The sequence below is a fragment of the Hippichthys cyanospilos genome, chromosome 1 (genome assembly GCF_059441005.1).
Source record: "Hippichthys cyanospilos isolate Australia breed blue-spotted pipefish chromosome 1, RoL_Hcya_1.0, whole genome shotgun sequence".
NCBI classification, from domain to species: Eukaryota; Metazoa; Chordata; class Actinopteri; order Syngnathiformes; family Syngnathidae; genus Hippichthys; species Hippichthys cyanospilos.
In genome coordinates this window covers 7,099,984-7,117,731 of record NC_142369.1, presented here as the reverse complement: position 1 = coordinate 7,117,731, position 17,748 = coordinate 7,099,984, and the positions used below count along the sequence as shown (strand labels likewise).

At 39.3% G+C, this 17,748-nt stretch overlaps 3 protein-coding genes across 4 annotated transcripts; 1 reads left to right on the top strand and 2 right to left on the bottom strand.

The window, feature by feature from the left end:
* Positions 1-88: 88 nt before the first annotated feature.
* LOC148428877 (uncharacterized) lies at positions 89-4,101 on the bottom strand. Of its 2 annotated transcripts, XR_015866448.1 has the most exons (9): positions 4,014-4,101; positions 3,307-3,378; positions 3,169-3,240; positions 2,913-3,085; positions 2,722-2,785; positions 2,018-2,183; positions 1,054-1,085; positions 888-974; positions 89-781 (listed from the first exon to the last, which is right to left on the bottom strand). XR_015866448.1 is itself a non-coding variant. In XM_088421952.1 (8 exons), exons 1-8 carry the CDS (start codon positions 4,026-4,028, stop codon positions 666-668), a joined length of 876 nt encoding a protein of 291 aa, XP_088278078.1. In that variant the 5' UTR covers positions 4,029-4,101; the 3' UTR covers positions 89-665. The 2 variants fall into 2 exon arrangements, 1 of the variants encoding a protein (XP_088278078.1); XM_088421952.1 differs by having other exon boundaries at positions 888-1,085.
* Positions 4,102-4,232: 131 nt separating this feature from the next.
* man2b2 (mannosidase, alpha, class 2B, member 2) lies at positions 4,233-15,989 on the bottom strand. Its single transcript, XM_088420574.1, has 19 exons — positions 15,781-15,989; positions 15,575-15,721; positions 14,842-14,947; positions 14,602-14,774; positions 14,416-14,531; positions 12,946-13,123; positions 12,673-12,871; positions 12,397-12,587; positions 10,789-10,954; positions 10,558-10,691; positions 9,982-10,259; positions 8,641-8,832; positions 8,331-8,574; positions 6,793-6,903; positions 6,527-6,719; positions 4,930-5,049; positions 4,744-4,856; positions 4,561-4,678; positions 4,233-4,454 (listed from the first exon to the last, which is right to left on the bottom strand). The coding sequence occupies exons 1-19, from the start codon at positions 15,907-15,909 to the stop codon at positions 4,351-4,353; spliced, it is 3,012 nt and encodes a 1,003-aa protein (XP_088276700.1). The 5' UTR covers positions 15,910-15,989; the 3' UTR covers positions 4,233-4,350.
* A 60-nt stretch (positions 15,990-16,049) lies between these two features.
* smim20 (small integral membrane protein 20) lies at positions 16,050-17,226 on the top strand. The gene is made up of 3 exons (XM_088424699.1): positions 16,050-16,235; positions 16,497-16,553; positions 16,811-17,226. The coding sequence occupies exons 1-3, from the start codon at positions 16,127-16,129 to the stop codon at positions 16,843-16,845; spliced, it is 201 nt and encodes a 66-aa protein (XP_088280825.1). The 5' UTR covers positions 16,050-16,126; the 3' UTR covers positions 16,846-17,226.
* Positions 17,227-17,748: the final 522 nt, after the last annotated feature.

Here is a 17,748-nt window from a genome sequence, read left to right as displayed (position 1 = left end):
CAGCAGTATGTATGGCATTCGTATCTGCGTATTCAAAACATAAACCATAACTGAATATTGTGCAAACAAACACATTTCCCACACAGCATTTGAAATTCTAAAATACCTGCGGTCAAATTTATTTGCCCTTCAAGACAATCTTCCCTTTCTCTATCTAGGAACCTGACGCAACAGCGCCACTCCAAGGATACATGTTAAAAGTGGCATTATCGTGAAAATAAATAATAAAAAAAACAAAAACAAACTCAAAACGCTTATTTTACTGTGATTCCAGGCGAGTAATATAGTCAGCAACAAGTTAATCGTGAAGAGTCTGAAAAGTTGCTCAGTACAGCAACCTATTGGCTGCTTGTGCTTTTATGAGCTGGCTCCTCTTTCTCAGCCGCAGCGTAAGCCACAGGTGTCTGACTCCAGTCCTCGAGGGACGGTGTCCTGCAAGTTTTCAAACCCTCTCCCTCAAAACACACCTGAGTCAAATGATTAGCTTCATTTTCAAGTCCCTGCTAATGAGCTAAACATTTCAATCAGGTGCGTTGGGAAGAGGCAACCGGAAAACATGCCCGATACCGGCTCTCAAGGACTAGCGTTCGATTATGATGTAAGCAGAGACTGAACTATGGGAGTTGCCAGAAAAAAAAAATACAATATGTGACATTAAATTGAGTTCATGAAACACATGTGGAAATGTCCAAGTCCTGCTTTGTGGACGTCTTCTTAAGCCGCTGCAGCTCCAAGAGCGTTTGGACGTGGAGACGGCGTAGAGGCTTCACCTCCTCCAGCACTAAAAAAAAGGAGAAAAACGTTACAATCATTCAAAAATTGATTACCAACCCCCCCCCCTTTTTTTTTTTAACATTTGACACCGATACTCTGCAGAATCATGGCACCTTTGTCGTAGTGCAACTCATCACGATTTCCGCAGACGACATAAGTCTCCAGGAAGTTGAGGAGCGCTCCGGTGGCTAGGAAGCGCTCTGGCACAGGAAGGCTTTGGATGTAGCGCATGTCCAAGGCAAAGGGATTGGAGGGGAAGGGCACCGTGCAGAGACTCACCAGCTCGCTGACCACGTCCCACACACGAATACCTTAAAAAAAAAAAAAGTACTAAGGTTGAATGTGGGCTGGAGTGGATCCAACTATTCTTTTATCTTATTTGCAAATGTAATTTTAGATGCCATCAAAATTTGCCTACGCTAATCAGTTAGCAATTACGCTTCCCATCAGCACACTCGCAATTATCATTTGAGGGCAATAAATACTACCATTGAGTTGTACATGTACATATGTACATTATACATATAAACGTGTCTTAAAAGTCACTTAAAGATGATACTTCAACAATATTCTATGTAAAGTTGCGAGCAGACCTCCATGTTAGCCATTTTGAGGTCATTAACTTCCTGTTTTTCTTCAAGTTCTTGACAAACACTGGCAGAGCATGTTTTGTACTTGACTGCCACCTACTGATAAAACCCAAGAACCTAAAATGGAGCCACTATAGATTATTTGTAGTTACAGGTTATATTCTCTGATAATTCAGCCTTTGTGTATTCTAGAAGTGTCTTTACTTTGGGAAGCTCCATGTGCTAATATTGTCTATAATGTAAGACCGCTAACTAATGAATCAGAAGTAAACATAAGGACACAAAACGCATCAGGCATTTGGCCACTGGGTAGTGCACCAACACAAGCATCGTATGTCAAGTTGGTCTTTGCGCATATTTTTTCCCTCCAAAGTACTGCTGTAGTGCGCATTTTCCAGTTCGCATTAAATGAGCATCAGTTTATTTTTGACGCTCGTATTTAATTGGAAGTCACCCCAAACTTGTCTTTTGGGGAACTCTCCAAGAAAGGTCCATATAAAAAAACGGTAGCACGAAAATGTTTCCAGCAGAGCTTCGAGACTGATATTTTTAGCCGACCGATATTTAAAGTCGACTTACCCGACATGGTCAACTTCACCCCCCTCAGCTTAGGCAAATCTCTTTAAGAACTTTCTCCATGCCGTTTTCCATACCTCCGTTCTGCCAGTCTGTGATTGACTTGAGCTTCATGGGCGTGTCCCTAACCATGGAGTCCGTGCCCTGGATGCTGACAAGACGCTCGTGGTTGGAGCGAATCCAAGCGTGGGGACGACCGTACTTCACGTACCCGGCCAGTAAAAACAAGGTGCAGTTCACTTCCTGGCAAAGGGTATGTTTTGAGAAAATAATTCTCAAATGGTGGACTAAAAATGTACCTAATACAAATAGTGTTATCTTTGGTCATCTACGGTAATTGTTCCATTTCAGGCAGTCAATTTATTTTATTAATTGAAAACTTCTAATTCGGTGTTGTTGTTTTTGTAGCACTGAAAAATGTTCTTAATTTTATATCAATACTTAAAGAAATATAGATGAAATTGTTTTGATGAAATTACATGGCATAGAATTTTAATTCAAAATTTGGAACTATATATATATATATATATATATATATATATATATATATATATATATACACAATTGCTTTTTAAGAACTTGTTCATTCTTACTGAAAAGAGCACTTTCATAAAAAAGTATTTTGTATCATTGTGATATTTAAGCTGTATTCACTTTTTGGAGCCATCCTGCTTGGAAGGTTTTCCGACAGTCACGTTCAACATGTGAGCATGTTTAAAAATATACATGTTTTTAAATGCTATTTTGGAACTTGAACTTTGTGTGAAAAGACATGTCTTACAGGCACTGCCATCTCACGCTCGCTGGGGGAGGCTGGCAGTAGATGTTCCTCGCTGCTGGGCTCCCTAGGAGCAAAAAAAACAAAGTGCTAAAAAAAAAAAAAAAGTTGTCAAATGCTGGTCACATGACATCCAAATTCCTGGTAGAGGTTCAGACCGATCAGCACAACCAGGTGAGAATAACTGCACACACCTGGCAGTGCGCTTTGGAGTGGCTGGCGCTGGGCCCAGAGGTTCTTCAGGCAGGGGGGAGCTGGCTCTGCTGGCCAGACTGAGGGAGCTGCTGCTAGGTGAAGAACCATCACTGCTGCTGGAGATGCTACTCGACGAGGCTCTGGATACGGCAAAGCCTGGCGAGCGCCAGCCCTGAAAGGTGAGTGAAATTAATTCTTATACAGAAGTCTATTGGAGGAAGACGTCTTTTTTTTTTTTTGTTCTAGATGTCTGACCAGATCTTCGTTGACAACAGTCAGCAGCAGCTCCTCTTTTCCTCTCAACCAAGGCTGGAAGTACTTAAAACCCTAAGGGAGAAGGTAAAAAGCTGTCAATGTAAACAAAACAGTGACCTGTAAATAACATTATTGCACCTGTAATGAACCCAACAAGGCCAGGTCAGCTAAAAAGTGCTGCAGCTTCCTCCGATGCTCCCTCTCTCGTTTCTGCACACAGAAATGAAATGATGAAACTCTTGGTCTGGTGCATCTGAAAACTGGAAATACAAACTGGCTTTTGTTTAGTCTGTGCCTAGACAACAAAACTTGATTCACCTAAAAAATGTATAAGAATCTCAAGCTCATAACACACATACACACTATATATATATATATATATATATATATATATATATATATATATATATATATATATATATACACACATACATACATATACACACGCATACACACGCACACACACACACACACACTTCCATACATTCAACGGTGAATACCGCTCCAAGATGGCGGCCAAAAGGCGCATGCGCACTATGGCGTTGCTGGTAAACGTACAGCGACGCTAAACTACATCTCGCCTTTGCGTATCCTTGCAAGCCGTTATTTCAGAATAAATCTTGCGAGTTAAAGAAAAAGAATGATTCCTACAAAATGAATGAAAATAAACGCGACATTGAAGCTACTCGAGTTGAGCATCCAGGCCGGCAACGCCCCCCCCCCCATTTGATTCATTCCAGGCCAGTGAAACGATTTAAAAACGTAATAATGCATGCTCCATTACAAATTAATTATGCTTTTTTTTTTTTTAGCAAAGACACACAAAAAACAGTAGTATGACTTACACTGACGGTAGTCATCACACCTTTTTGTACTGCGGTTGTTGAAGCGACTTCCGCTGATGCCTTTTAGGCCAGTAGCGCCCCTTGAGGCCATCGCGATTAGTGCAGTATTTTCTTGCGTTTCATTGACAACATATTTTTATTCGTATAATTATCACAAATAATTGCGTTATCAAAGTAGTTATGAAATGTAATATTAATAATGATAAAACTGTAACAATCTGACTTAAATCCTCTCTTTTATTCAATGAGTGTGCAGGAATCAAAGCATCAATGCAAAATCATCATACAGTATTCCTCAAAAACAAACAAACAAAAAAATATCTTCACTGAAGACAACTTAGAAATTTCCGGAGTCGAAGGAAACAAAGAAGGTTCGGATTTCTTTGGCTGAAATGGTCACTGAGAACGTATCGTTTCCAAAGTGCCTGGGACTTCTCTTCTCTGCAAAAAAAAAAAAAAAAAATATATAAATATATATAAATATCAAAAGAAAGGAGCACTTGGGACGTGTGGATCCAAACACCCAGTGCCGAAATGAAAGTCTTACTTAGATCTTTACTATCTGCTGTTTTCCACGTCCACCTACGCAGGCTGCCCACATCCCAAGTTCCTGTCAGGGAACGCTCCTCCATGGCCGACACTTCCCCGACGCCTCGCAGCACATCCTGCGAACGGCAGTAAATTAAAAACATCCCACTGTTTAAGTCTAATAATCCTGTCTTACGACCACCTTCAAATTGATGGTGACCGGCTTTGATAGCTCAGGGTCTTCTCCTTCCTCGAACAGATGCATGATTCTCAACAGAACCCGGTCGTGGTCCGGCTCAGGCTGCAGGTTTTTGCCTGAATGCACATGAGCGCAGTTGTTTGCGCCACCTCAAAATTTGGTCACTGGAAATAAGCCAACTCGGCTGACCTGAACGCGGGGTGTAGTTCCAGCCGGGGATGCTGAGACTGAGCAGGTGGAGGTTGGGCGGAAACGCCACGCTCCCGGCGTGAGGATTTCTTTGATGCTTCTTCTCCTCCCAGCACAGCTCTAAGACCAAGGCAAATATGCAAAGTGGTGAAAATGAGCCAATTTCGCACTATTTGTTTGGCACACGTGGTTTCACTTTGGTAGCAATTGTAACAAAAGTTTCTCGGATCACTTCAAAGTGCCCAAAATGAAGCTAAAATGGCCACTGTCAAGCAAAATGGCAGACTACCTTCAAACATGGCCTCTTGAGACTTTTTTGGTGGATCTAGTTTTTTTTTTTAACATTTGAATGACTCATTAATCATTGTGGCATCAAGTGACAAATTATGGACGTTCCTTTTTTTCTTTTTAATATCATAAAAGAATCAATGGGGGGAAAAAAACACCAGGGAGCTGAAATTTCCAGAAATTATTAAAAGGTAAAATCTCAAAATGAGCGATTCTGACATTTCCATGTGATTGTAGCTGGACGTGCGAGAATTTGTGTACAAAAATAATTATTGTCCATATTTTGCACCGTATAAACAATTATAATTAACATTTTTTAGATGCATTTTTAAAGGATTTACAACATTGATTTTTCTGCGATCTTTGTGACATTCCGATGAGCGGGGGTCAAACTATGTCAGCAAACATAAAATTATTTGACTTGTATTTCACCTCAAGACCGTAGGCGGCGGAAGGGACTGGTTAACGGCTATGTCTTAAAATGTCATCGTCACTTCACAGGCTACAAAGATAAACCATATCATTTTTCATTTTTTTTGCAGGTGTTGATAAATTAATGTATGGATAGAACTGATGTGACTGAACGATTTGAGTGGTTGAAGGAAAAAAAATTACGCCTTTAAAAGCATTTGCAAAATTAGGAAAAATCTGCAATGTATAAAGTTTGCAAAGCGTGTGTAAAAGGGTTAAGAAAGTCCAAACTACTGTAGTACTCACATGGCAACCATTTTAAAATGGCTGCCTTTCAGTGGCCTTTCAGACACGACATCTTGAGAATTTTATTTATTTTATTTTTTTGTGGCTCTAGTCATGATAGACATCTCTGCTGAATATTATGTTGCTAAGTTAAACAGGCTTCAGGGTCAAATTTTCAAAAAGACCCCTAGAAAAGACTAAATGAATCCACAAACGGTGACTTTAAACGAAAGTAGAAGACCTTACGGCGCCTTGAGACCTTTTTTGTGTCTCTATTCATGATAGACATGACTAACAAGCGCTGTGTTGGTAACATTAAAGCAGCTTCAGGGGCTAAATTTCCTAGAAATTTCGAAGACCCCCTAGAACTGGGCAAAAATACCCTAAACCAGCAAATGCAAACAAAAATAGCAGCAATATCTTTTCCAACTGAAAATACTAAAACATTTTCTGGGCCTCTTCATGATAGACAAGCCTGCCAAATATCGCGTTGCTAAGTGCAAGTTTCAAATCGCTAAATTAACCATGGCGTCTGAATTCCTCTAGGACCTTTGAAACCACAAACCAAAGAGGGCTTCTTTCTGAAATTTGAAAACTTGAGGTAGGCTCTCACGTGGCAGGTCGATCGGCATGACGACAGGTCTGTGCTGTAGCTCTATCGCCTCCCTCTGGTAAATTTTGGAAGCGACACCCTTGGAGGCCAAACTCATGCGCAGTGTGGGGCGGACCACCGAGCTATCATTGAGAGTCAGATTGTAGCCGAGATTCCAGGGCAGGTTGTTCCACAGGCGCCTATGGAGCATGACCTGGAGAGGAGAGGACAAATAGGAGGGGATGTCATGTCTTTGCGGCGTCCAAGGGACAAGACAAGACTTCTACCTCGAGTTGTCCGCTGGCTTGGCTGGACACGCCGTGCGCACGGTCGCCGACCAGCACCAGTCGGCTGAGCTCGTCCTCGATGTAGGCCGCGCGAACCATAGGGAAATAATTCTGTAAAATTGCCATTGTGGATTATGAGGAGCCAGACATTACTACGTGTCTGGTAAGTTAAAATTTGTTTAAAATGTGTGGAAAAGGGTAAAATAAATATGGTCGCAAATCACAGATTTTAATATTTTGCTTGAGTGTCCCTTACAATGAACGGAGTATTTTGATACCATTCTCTGGCATCTTGGTGTCAAGGAATTAAGTTGAGGTGAGCTTAGCATTTCATAGAAACCCCCAAAAACACTTGGCATGATCATTGCTTCATGGAACTATGTTGAAGTCCATTGAGGAATTTCATTTAATCAAAAGTAGTAGTACTTTGTCCCCGTATTGTGGCATCTTGGTGTCAAGGATCTATATTGGAATGAAATGAGTTTAATTTAGACAACAATAACACTTTGTTTTCATTTTATCAAAGAACTAGGTTGGAATTGGTTGAGGACTTTCACGTGAACAAAAGTAGTGCTTTGCTGCCATATTAAATGATCTTAGAATCAATGAAGTACTGTACGTTGGAATGAGCCTAGGCATTTCATTTGGACAAAAACAGCACTCTGTCATTGTCTTAATGTCAAGGAACTACGTTGAAGTCGGTTGAATCAATTAATTTAAACAAAATTAGTGCTTTATGTTCAAGTAAGTTGAGGAACTTCATTTAGACGAAATATTACTTTGTCATTTGTGTTTCAAGGAAATATGTTGACGTCAGTGAAGGTGTCGCATTTAAACAAAAGTAGTGCTTTGCCGCCATCTTAATATCAAGCAACTAATGTGAAGTGAGTTGAGGATTTTCATTTTGCCAAAAATAGTACCTTGTTGTAGTCTTTGTATCAAGGAACTATGTTGAGGTTAGTTGAGAACTTTCATTTCAACAAAAGTAGGATTTTGCCTCCATCCTTTGACATCTTAGTGTCATGGAACAATGTTGAAACGAGTTGAGTTGAATTTAGGCAAACTTAGTATGTTGCTGTCATCTTTGCCGGGAAGAATTTTTAGAAATTGATTGAGGCGTTTGATTTAAAACAAAGTAATGTCTTGTGATATCCTAGTGTCAGAGAACTTCATGGACACGAGCTGTCTTTTAAATAGACAATAGTCAATTTTTGTCATCTTTGGGACAAGGAACTATAATGAAGGCAGTGGAGGAGTTTCATTAACTCAAAGGATTGTGCTATTCTAACCTTTATGTGGCATCTTGGCGTCGAGGAACTATGTAGAAGCGAGTTGCGGAATTTCATTTTGACAAATATAGTGCTTTCCTATCACTTCATGCCATCTTAAAACAAGACGCTATCTTGAAGTGACTTGAGTTCCATTTAGACAAAATTTGTGATTTGCAGCCTTCTCGTGGCAGCTTTTGAATACTTTTAGTGGGTGCATAAATCACAGTTATCACGGAATGTTTTGCAAGTATTTTCGTTAGAACCTACTCGCGCTAATGTGTTGTTTACGAACTCTCGATGCGTCCTCTTCATCATCTGGTAGCCGTTGTTGTCCGTATAGAACGTCCTGCCGCTCTTCAAAGACGAGCTGGTCCTAAGGACGACCTCGGCGTTGACTGGCAGCGGCCCCAGTGAGTAGGTCTGCTCCAGCCCGTGACACCGCACCTTGCTCCCAAAGCATTCTGGGACGCGGGTGACCATGGAGAAAGCGTAGTCTTCGTCGCTTTCGTTTCTAGATGGAACGGTACAGCCGGTTTGAATATGAGTGGATGAGAAAATGGCCGTTTCTGACACGCACCTGTAGAAATACTGTCTGATCTCGGTGATGATGTCACCGGGGATGATCTCCATTCGCACGGCCTCGTACGCCCGCGCAGCTGAAGCGTTGGCGCTGAAGATGTAGTTGTCCGAAATGGGCCCTGCTTTCACGTCACCGTTTGCACGGTATTCCCAAAAATCCTGAGTCACAAGTACCTGTCTTTTGTCTTGCCTGTTGAAGACACACAAGATAACATGGAGCCCAGTGGCCGCTTTTGGTGGTACTTGAAGGAACCAAAAAAAAACAAACATGCAAAAATCCTGGAATAGTTAACGAATTAATCAACATTTTCAGGAAAATACAAGTTTATACAACAAATTTTATGTTCAGTAGGTTATTCAATTTCATTATTTTAAAAAGCCGGATTCTCCCCCATAATAGAATGGTTTGACCCAACTTGCCATATGCCACCTCTCGTTACCTGTCATATTAATGATTTATTTTTGTGAACACATCTCTATGATGAGGACACTTTAATTTCAACCTTTTTCTGTGGACAAATATTTATTCATATTTATTTCTTTTTGAGAGCAGGTCTGACATTTTATATTTATTTTTTGTTGTGGACAAATGTTTACGAACAATTAAGTTATTGATGTATTTTTTCGAACAGATCTGTAATGTTATCCCAAAAGCTTTATGTTTAATATTTTTCCGTGGACAAATATTTATTATAGTTTCTTTTTGAGAACAGGTCTGACACTTTTTGTTGATTATGTTTTGTAGACACTTTAGCTTCCTGTTATTTATAATTAAGTTAATTATATAGTTTTGTGAACAGATCTCTACTGCAATCTCAGAAGAGGACACTTTATGTTCAATATATTATAAACAATTATTTATAGCTTATAATTTATATTTTAATAATTATGTTTTTTTATATATATAACATATCTCTTCTATGATCTAAAAGAAGACACTATGTTGATTTTTTTTTTTTTTTTTGTCGGCCAACACAAATGAAGTTTGAAATGTTCGAAAGATTAATAAATCACAGATGACATGTTTTAAGAGTTTGTTATTTTTTTTTACCCAAAAATGCTTTGCACTGGTGAAGGGGTACTTGGCTGAAAACATATTTAACAGGGGGTACATCACAAAAAAAACAGCTAGAAAACCACTGGTCTAGATAAACAGGCAAAACAGCGGAAAGCATCTGTAACAGCCCCCTAAATTTCTCTAAAATCCTGAAAATTCTTGCCTGTTTAAGATTTAAAATAGAAAAATATGTGCCTTATAAGGGCCGTTTTGCCTGTTTAGACTATCAGCCGAAAGCGAGCGCTGTGCCCAGTAAAGGGTTAAACAGAGTGAGTGGCTTACAGATGTGTTATGCTGTGCAGCAAATTGGTGTCCTGGTCATACATGAGCTTGTAACACTCGCTCAGAACCGGCAGCAGCCTCCTACCCACTTTCCTTGGGTCCTGGACGCTGCGCATTTCAAATTGAACACCTCTGGCTTGGAATGCGCCGCCACACTTGGACCTTCCCATGCACGACTTTTCCGAGAACTTGATCAAGTATTTGCGTTGCTGAAAACCTCCGAGGTCGGCAAGGATGAACAGGTCGTAGGTGACGTTGGATGAGGCAGCTCTTTGGATCTGTGAAACAAAAGCAAACATAGCAAGCATCCTGGTTGGTAAAGCTTCTTGAGAGTTTTTTTGTGGGGCTACCCATAATAAACATGTCTACCAAATTTTATGTTGCTAAGAGAAACTGTCTTTAGGGGAAGATTTTGCAAAGCATTCAAAGAACCTCTAAAGGTGGATCAAAAGGCTGTGGATCAAATAGCCGACTTTCTGAGTACCGCAACAAAATCTCTTATGACATTTTTGGGGGATCTACTCAAGATAGACATTAAAAAGACCCTAAAATGGCGTTCTACATGCTGTGATTTACCTGCGCGGGCACAGGTTGCTTCCATTCATCGTAGACACGTGCAAACGGAAACTTCACGGTGACGTTGATGATAGTCGAGATGTTCCACGCCATTGGGTTGTAAACAATGAGGTGTTGCTCCAAATTAGCATTTGCTTAAAAATAAATGAACAAAAACAAACAAACAAACAAATAAAAAAACAAATAAATAAAAAGCATTGTGTTGCAAGCTAAAACAAAAACTGCACAAACCTTTTTTGTAGTTGCAGGGGTTTCTGAGGATGTTGATGTTGTGAGGCAGCAAGAAGATGGCCGCCAGAAGCTCCTCACCACCCATCATGGCCTGTGTGAGGTGTTCCAGGTACATGTCTGCTACTTTTGGGGACTCTGTGCCAGTGATGCCATCGTGGTGCTGGACCTACAAATAACACACACAGTCAGCATAAAAAGAAGGGATATGTTTTTAATAAGTTTAAAACGTTTAATACTATAAATTAGACGTATTAAAACTTTTCATCGATTATTCGATTAAAAAAACTCACTTATTATGTGGTCTGGATAAAGTAATAGAAGTGTTATTCTTGTGCCACCTTGTGGTATGTAAGTGTAAAGGCGCTATGATGAGGAAATTCATTTACACAGAATTTGTACTTTATCGCCAATTTGATGTTACGTAATTGGCTTAAAGTGAGTTGAAAAGTTTTATTCAAACAAAAATAGTGCTTTACTGCAATTATGGCATCAAGGAGCTCTGTTGGCGTGAATTACAAAGTTTCGTTTGGACAAAAATAGTATTTTGCCATCATGTTGGTGTCAAGGAATTGTAGTGAAGTGAGATAAGGCTCTTTAATTTGACAAAAATAGTGATCTGCTGCCATCTTGGTATCAAAAGAACAGTCGAACTGTTTTCTTTGCCTACTTTATTATTTGCTTGATTGTGGAATGTAGTCTGCTCGGGTAATTGAACAGAGTGAGAATTACATTGTGTAGTATTACTAAGCATGTGACAATAATCTTGAATTAAAATTTCATTTAGAGAAAAAAATGTGCTTTGCTGCTATCTTGTGGCATTAAACATTGTGTTGACGTGATTTACAAAGTTTTGTTTGGACATAAAAATAGTGCTTGGCCACCATGTTGCGGCCTCTCGGTGTCAAAAAACTGTATTGAAGTGAGATAAGGAGCTTCATTTAGACCTTTGTGGCCATCAGTGTCAAGGAATTATATTAAAGTTTCATTATAAAATAGTGCTTTGGTGCTAGCTGGTGGCACTTTGGCATCAAGGAGTTTTATTTTGACAACAATAGTGAGTTACCACTATCTTTTGGCATCTATACACAAGCAAAAATATTTTTAGGGGCTTTTAACAAGAAATGAAGAATAACAATAATAACAATAACAAGTATCGCATCAGGCCGATACCTGGCCTTCTTTCAAGATAACAATTCTTGCGACGCAGGCACCACTAGTGTCGGCCATTCTCTAAAAGATTATGAAGTGATAATTAAATATTAGAAGAATAGAAAATTGCCATTAATTTTTAAGGATGTCCAGATCCTAATCACTTGCTCAGAAATCGGACCCAATCACGTCATTTTCGTCAAATCTTTAGGAATGTATAGGTCTTGCATCATTTTTATGGGATATTGAGTGTATCAAAATGTACTAGCCATATTTATCCTTAGTATTTGTATTGGTATCGGTCTGAAAAAGCGGTAATGAACACCCCGTTTCGATTACTTGTGGATTTGTCAGTTCGTCAGTGTTATCCCATCAAAATATATTTACAAACGTGTGAGTAAAATGTAAAGTGAAAAAATGTAAACTTTTTATATACATATATATTGTGCAATATTTTACCTCCGAGACAGCCCAGCGTAGAGCTCTTAGCTTAGCAAGCGCCCAATCTTTAGTAACAGGTCCATCTGGATAGTTGATGCGGTATCGCGTGAAGAGAGTCTCCGCCGCACGAAGTTGGGCGCTGGCTCTCCTCGCCACTCCTTTTAGAATGTTCCGAGAGGCGTAAAAGCCCGTCCACGCCTGGTGGGAATCTACCAAAATTGCATTTTTGAAAAAGGCTTCATCCTCATAAGATGATGTTTATTAAAGTAGCGTTCCGAGTGTTGTGTTTATTACCTGTAGAATAAGGCAGGAAGTCTTGATTTTCGCGCACCTCCCAGACAAGCTGCGAGTCGTGTACAGCTTGGAAATATTCGCTGAGTGTGGCATACTGAACAGTGACCCCAAAATCTTTACTGTTCTTGTTGATGTAGTCCATCAACGGGTCCATGTTGGCAAACTGCACGGACGAGTTGTAAAATTGCTTGTCGCAGCCCTGAAACGCAATTGGACGAGTTAGCTTCACGCAGCGAAACTTTTAAGGAGGCAAAAGTGCAGCGCTGTCGTCACCCATGGCCACAGAACGTGGTTGGTGCGAAACCAGTCGGCCCTCTGCTTGATGTTGTCCACCATGGTGCTGGCGTAAGCATGCACCGTCTCCTTGGTGACGGGCAAGCTCATGTTCGGGTACACGCCGTCTTTCGGGGGGTCGGGGAACAAGGCCACACCGTTCCAGTAGAAGCCTGAGCTGAAAAAGCGATCGTTTTTTGTCAAAAAAAAAGATTTTTTTTCGCATTACTAAATGCGATATAAGTAACCACCCCTAGATGGTAGCATTGGCTAAATCAGGAATAAGCAACTTAAATGTGGAGGGAGCCACATTAAAAAAAAAAAAAAAAAAAAAAAATATATATATATATATATATATATATATATATATATATATATATATATATATATATATATATATATATATATATATATATATATATATATTAGTGCGACTGTAGGGGGCACATAGAACCTTTTAACGACAAACAGCTATTTTAAATATGAGTAAAATACGTGCATAGACACAAAATATGTGCTGCTAATGTAGTTTTTTAATGCATGAGAGCTGTCACTATTGAATAATTTTAGAATTGATTTTTCTTTTGAATTTTCCATTGATTTATCAAATAATCTGATAAAATTCTATTTTTCAAGCATCTTGCAAAACGATTTTCCCGATTAGTTTATTTACCAATTATTGTTGTTTAGTATTTAGTATTGTTTTGTGATTTATATACTAAATGACACTTAGGTTGCAAAAAATGGCTAATTTTTGAGAGAAAGCACACTTTTTTTTAAAATAAAAAATGTAATAAACATTGATAGATACAACCATTTAAAAAAATATAAAGTTAAAATAAAATGTGCCATACTTTTCATGAATTTTAACTTGGGCTGTCACTACAATGTATTGGAAATTATTATTATATTGAATATTCTATTGATTGATTAAATAAAATGAATTATCTATTACAAAACTTTTTTAATTAAGAGTTTATTCTCAACTACTCGCGAGAAACTAATACATTTATAAAAAACATTTTTTAATTTGCTGTGCCATGCTGAAGGCTCAGGTAACAACCAATTACAGTTAAGCTGTGAACATCACATGACAAACAGATGAGCCATGATTGGTCATTACCTGAACCTTGATCATGGGTGACATCATTTTCAGTCGCCAGCAAGTGGGAAAATGTGATTTTAAAGGTATTATTTGTACATAAAAAAAAATTGTTATCGAAATCATTATAGAGAAAAATACTTTTTACTGGTAAATAGTAGCTAAATAAGTTTTCCTTCAAACGAGCGTCTGATCTGTGCTCAAAATCAGCCACGCAAACCCGAAGCACCAACGCACACAAGCTGTCAAGTCTTAAAGACTTAAAAAAAAAAGTAATTGTGTGCACTGATGGCTGACCACGAGGTGCTCTAAAGCAAGCAAGCATCTGAGTTTAGCACTGAGGGACTGGTGACGAGTGGAGAGATTACCTGTTGGAGAATGGCAGGTATGACGGTGTGCAGTAGCTGAATTGGTCCATGGTGTGAGTGAAGATCTGCTGCTGCTCTTGCAAAGAGGCAGAACCTCTCCACACAAACTGCAATTTCTGTTTTGTAACACAAAAAAAGGTCAAGCCAACTCACAACTTGGTTTGAATACATGCGCATTGCCGGGACCTTCGTCTTCTGCATGGCGTCTTTCAGGTCGTAGTCAACACGGGAGATGAGATGAGCGTGAAAGCCGGCCAGGGCGAAGAGCACTGGCGTAGCGGCGGAAGCCCCGAAGGGATCGACGCCCCACGAGAAGCGAGGTCGCACGCCGAACGTCTCAAAGAGGAAGCCGTGGCCTTCTGGAGAGGCAAGGACGCAAAGTCATCAGCACTGATGGTCGCCGCGGTGGGAAACAAATGGCGCGACCTGTCAGTTGCAGCAGCAAATCATCGAGATCCGTAACGGCTTCGTCGGGCATCACTTGACCGCCCAGGACAAACTCAAGGCGGCCATCTTTCACAAGCTGACGAACCTGGTGGGGAAGACGAGATAGGTTGAGTCTTTGTTACATAAATATGTACGCATCACATATCTACTTTGGGCGCGTATTCTTTTCTAAATTCTATAATCTTTAAGCAATTTGAACTATTTATTATCACAGTTCACCATTTGACACTAATATTTTATTGACTAATAACATGCCACAATATAGTAGAAAAGCACTGCTTTTGTTAAAATGAACTTCCTCAACACGGGTCACCATCGTTTCTTTGCACCCCTTAAGAGGTTCATAGTTGCAGATACATGCCACAAGATGACAGTAAGGCACTACTATTTACGAAGGACGAAATTAAACTCCTCAACTCATTTGAAGCAAAGCATTACTTTTGTCTAAATAAAACTCCTAGTTCGTTCTTTGTGCAAAGTTATAACGGATACTGCATACGACAGACAGTAGAAACAAAAGTTTTGTGTACAGACGTGCATTTCAGTCAATAAATTATTTTTTCTGTAGCTGTACTTCCATCTTCCCCATCTGCCCGTTGTAAATGTATTTGTTTACAATACATCAGCATCACATCACATATTACGGAGAAGGAGAATATTTTAGTTTTGCATCTTTATCTTACCATTTTCATGACTTGTGCCAGCTCCTTACCTGTTTCTTTTGGTTGCCAGAGGCCACATGATCCCACCACAGTCGAAAGAATTCCTGTTCCACGGCAATAAATCTGCGATTCGTATCCTTGGAAAGCTCCTCCGTCACACTCGTGTACACGTTGGCAGCATAGGCGTGCATACTCTCCTGTGGAAAGCACATTTGTAGTCGATTTAAAAAAATAATATAAACAGCTACACACCTACCTGGATGGTGTACACCCATCCGACGTCCATGTGACTGTGCGGGATAACAAACGTCTGAATTGGCTCGGTTGTATCTGCCAATAGACCTGAGCACGAAATCCAGTGAAACATGATGAGTAAAAGGTGCATTTTAATATATAATATCCATTGATTGGAACGCGCAACAGTGCAAAACAAGCCACGACTTTCGTGTTATTGTTGTGATGCATCACGAGACGCTCTACGGAAACCCAAAAAGGTTAAACTGATCATTTTGCGTTTGGTTTCCTTTTCACCCGGAAGCATTTACTAGGACATGCTGCACATTTGGAGGTGAACTTTTTTCTTCAGTAAAGAAATTAGAATTATGTCCAAAAACAGGAAAATAGCGTTCATATTCGGAGGGTTTGTAGTAGCTGTTGCTGCTACGTTTTACCCCATTTTCTTCTACCCACTCGCCCACAAAAACGAGTACAGTAAGTGGCTAACAGTTATTCTTGTTGTACCTCGCTTACCTTTTTTACGTCACTAAAAATGTGGGTGAAAAAACTTTGGATTGGGTTTATTTTAACGAGTTTGTCTTAAAATTTCATTTACTTATGTTTATTCTCAACGTTGTGAGTTAGTAGCCATTAGAAACATGTTAGCTCTCTGACGATTGGAAATTACAAAGTGCACGTGATTCAATTTAAATTATACTTTTTTTTTTAATTGTTTCGTTCTCCCTCTCACTTCAGGAGAAGTCCAGAAAGTCAACCGGGCAGGAATCGATCAGGCTGACGTGCAGCCCGTCGGTAAGAGCTCAGATGACACTATTCATGATTTTGATATTATTTGCTTTTAATTTACAATACAAGGAACCATACCCTCCAACGAGTAGAAAGTATTTGCTGCCTTAAAGGTTTGCAACTACAAAGCACTACAGTTGTCTAAGTGAAACTCCTCAACTCACTTCAACATATTTTGTGACGTCTTGAGATAGATTTGATCTTGCAACGTTAAAATAATTCTCCATCACAATTAGGAGCTGACTATTGTTTTATTTCCTCAGGTGTGAAGATTTGGTCGGACCCATTCAAGAAGTGATTGCGATGAACGTAGCTCAGCGTGTGAGTGAGCCAATGATTTGTTATTGTATTAGTTGGGTTTTTTTTTGCGTTCAAGGGCACACACTATGAAAAAAAGGACGTTTAATTGGGTCAGCTCACTGGAAGGGTGGTTCGCACATCTGCCTCGCCGCGATGAGGTTCAGGTTTGAAAAGGTGTGAATGTGAATGGTTGTGGACGCGTCCTAGTCTAAATTACATGATCAGCGCTCCTGTGTGGAGTTTCTCTGCCATAACTTCGCTGCTTCATTGACCGAAAAATCCTTAGCCATTTTAAAGGTGATATTTTTGTGTGTATACAAATAATCTGCTGTGCTTGTCCACTCATCATGTTTGAAATTAAACAACTTCAGTCAGTAAACATTTTACTGTCTGCCCATTTATTAACTTGTGCATTCAAGAAAACTAGTTTGTTCTGTAATAGCGGGTCAAGTTTAGATAATCGCACCTCCACATTAAGTTTTCTTACCCTTGTCTTGGAAACTGGGACGAGTGAAACTTCAGAGGCCACTTTCATGCCACATCTGGACTTCACTCTTCTATCAAAGCCACAAGGTAAGCAGAGCTGCATTTAGTTGTAGTTATTTAGTTATTGTATTTTACCAAAGGTAAAGGTAATTACAAGCATTGCTTGTTTCAAAATTATTTGCTTCTATTTTGGCAATTATAACAAAATATGAATGTATGTATTTTGCAATATACTGTATATATATATATATATATATATATATATATATATATATATATATATATATATATATATATATATATATATATATATACCTATAATGTCTTTTATTTGCTTGTTTTGGGGATTTTTTTTTAAATGTAATCTTTACCTTTTTTATTTATTTAAAATCATTTGTATTAGATTTTATTCATT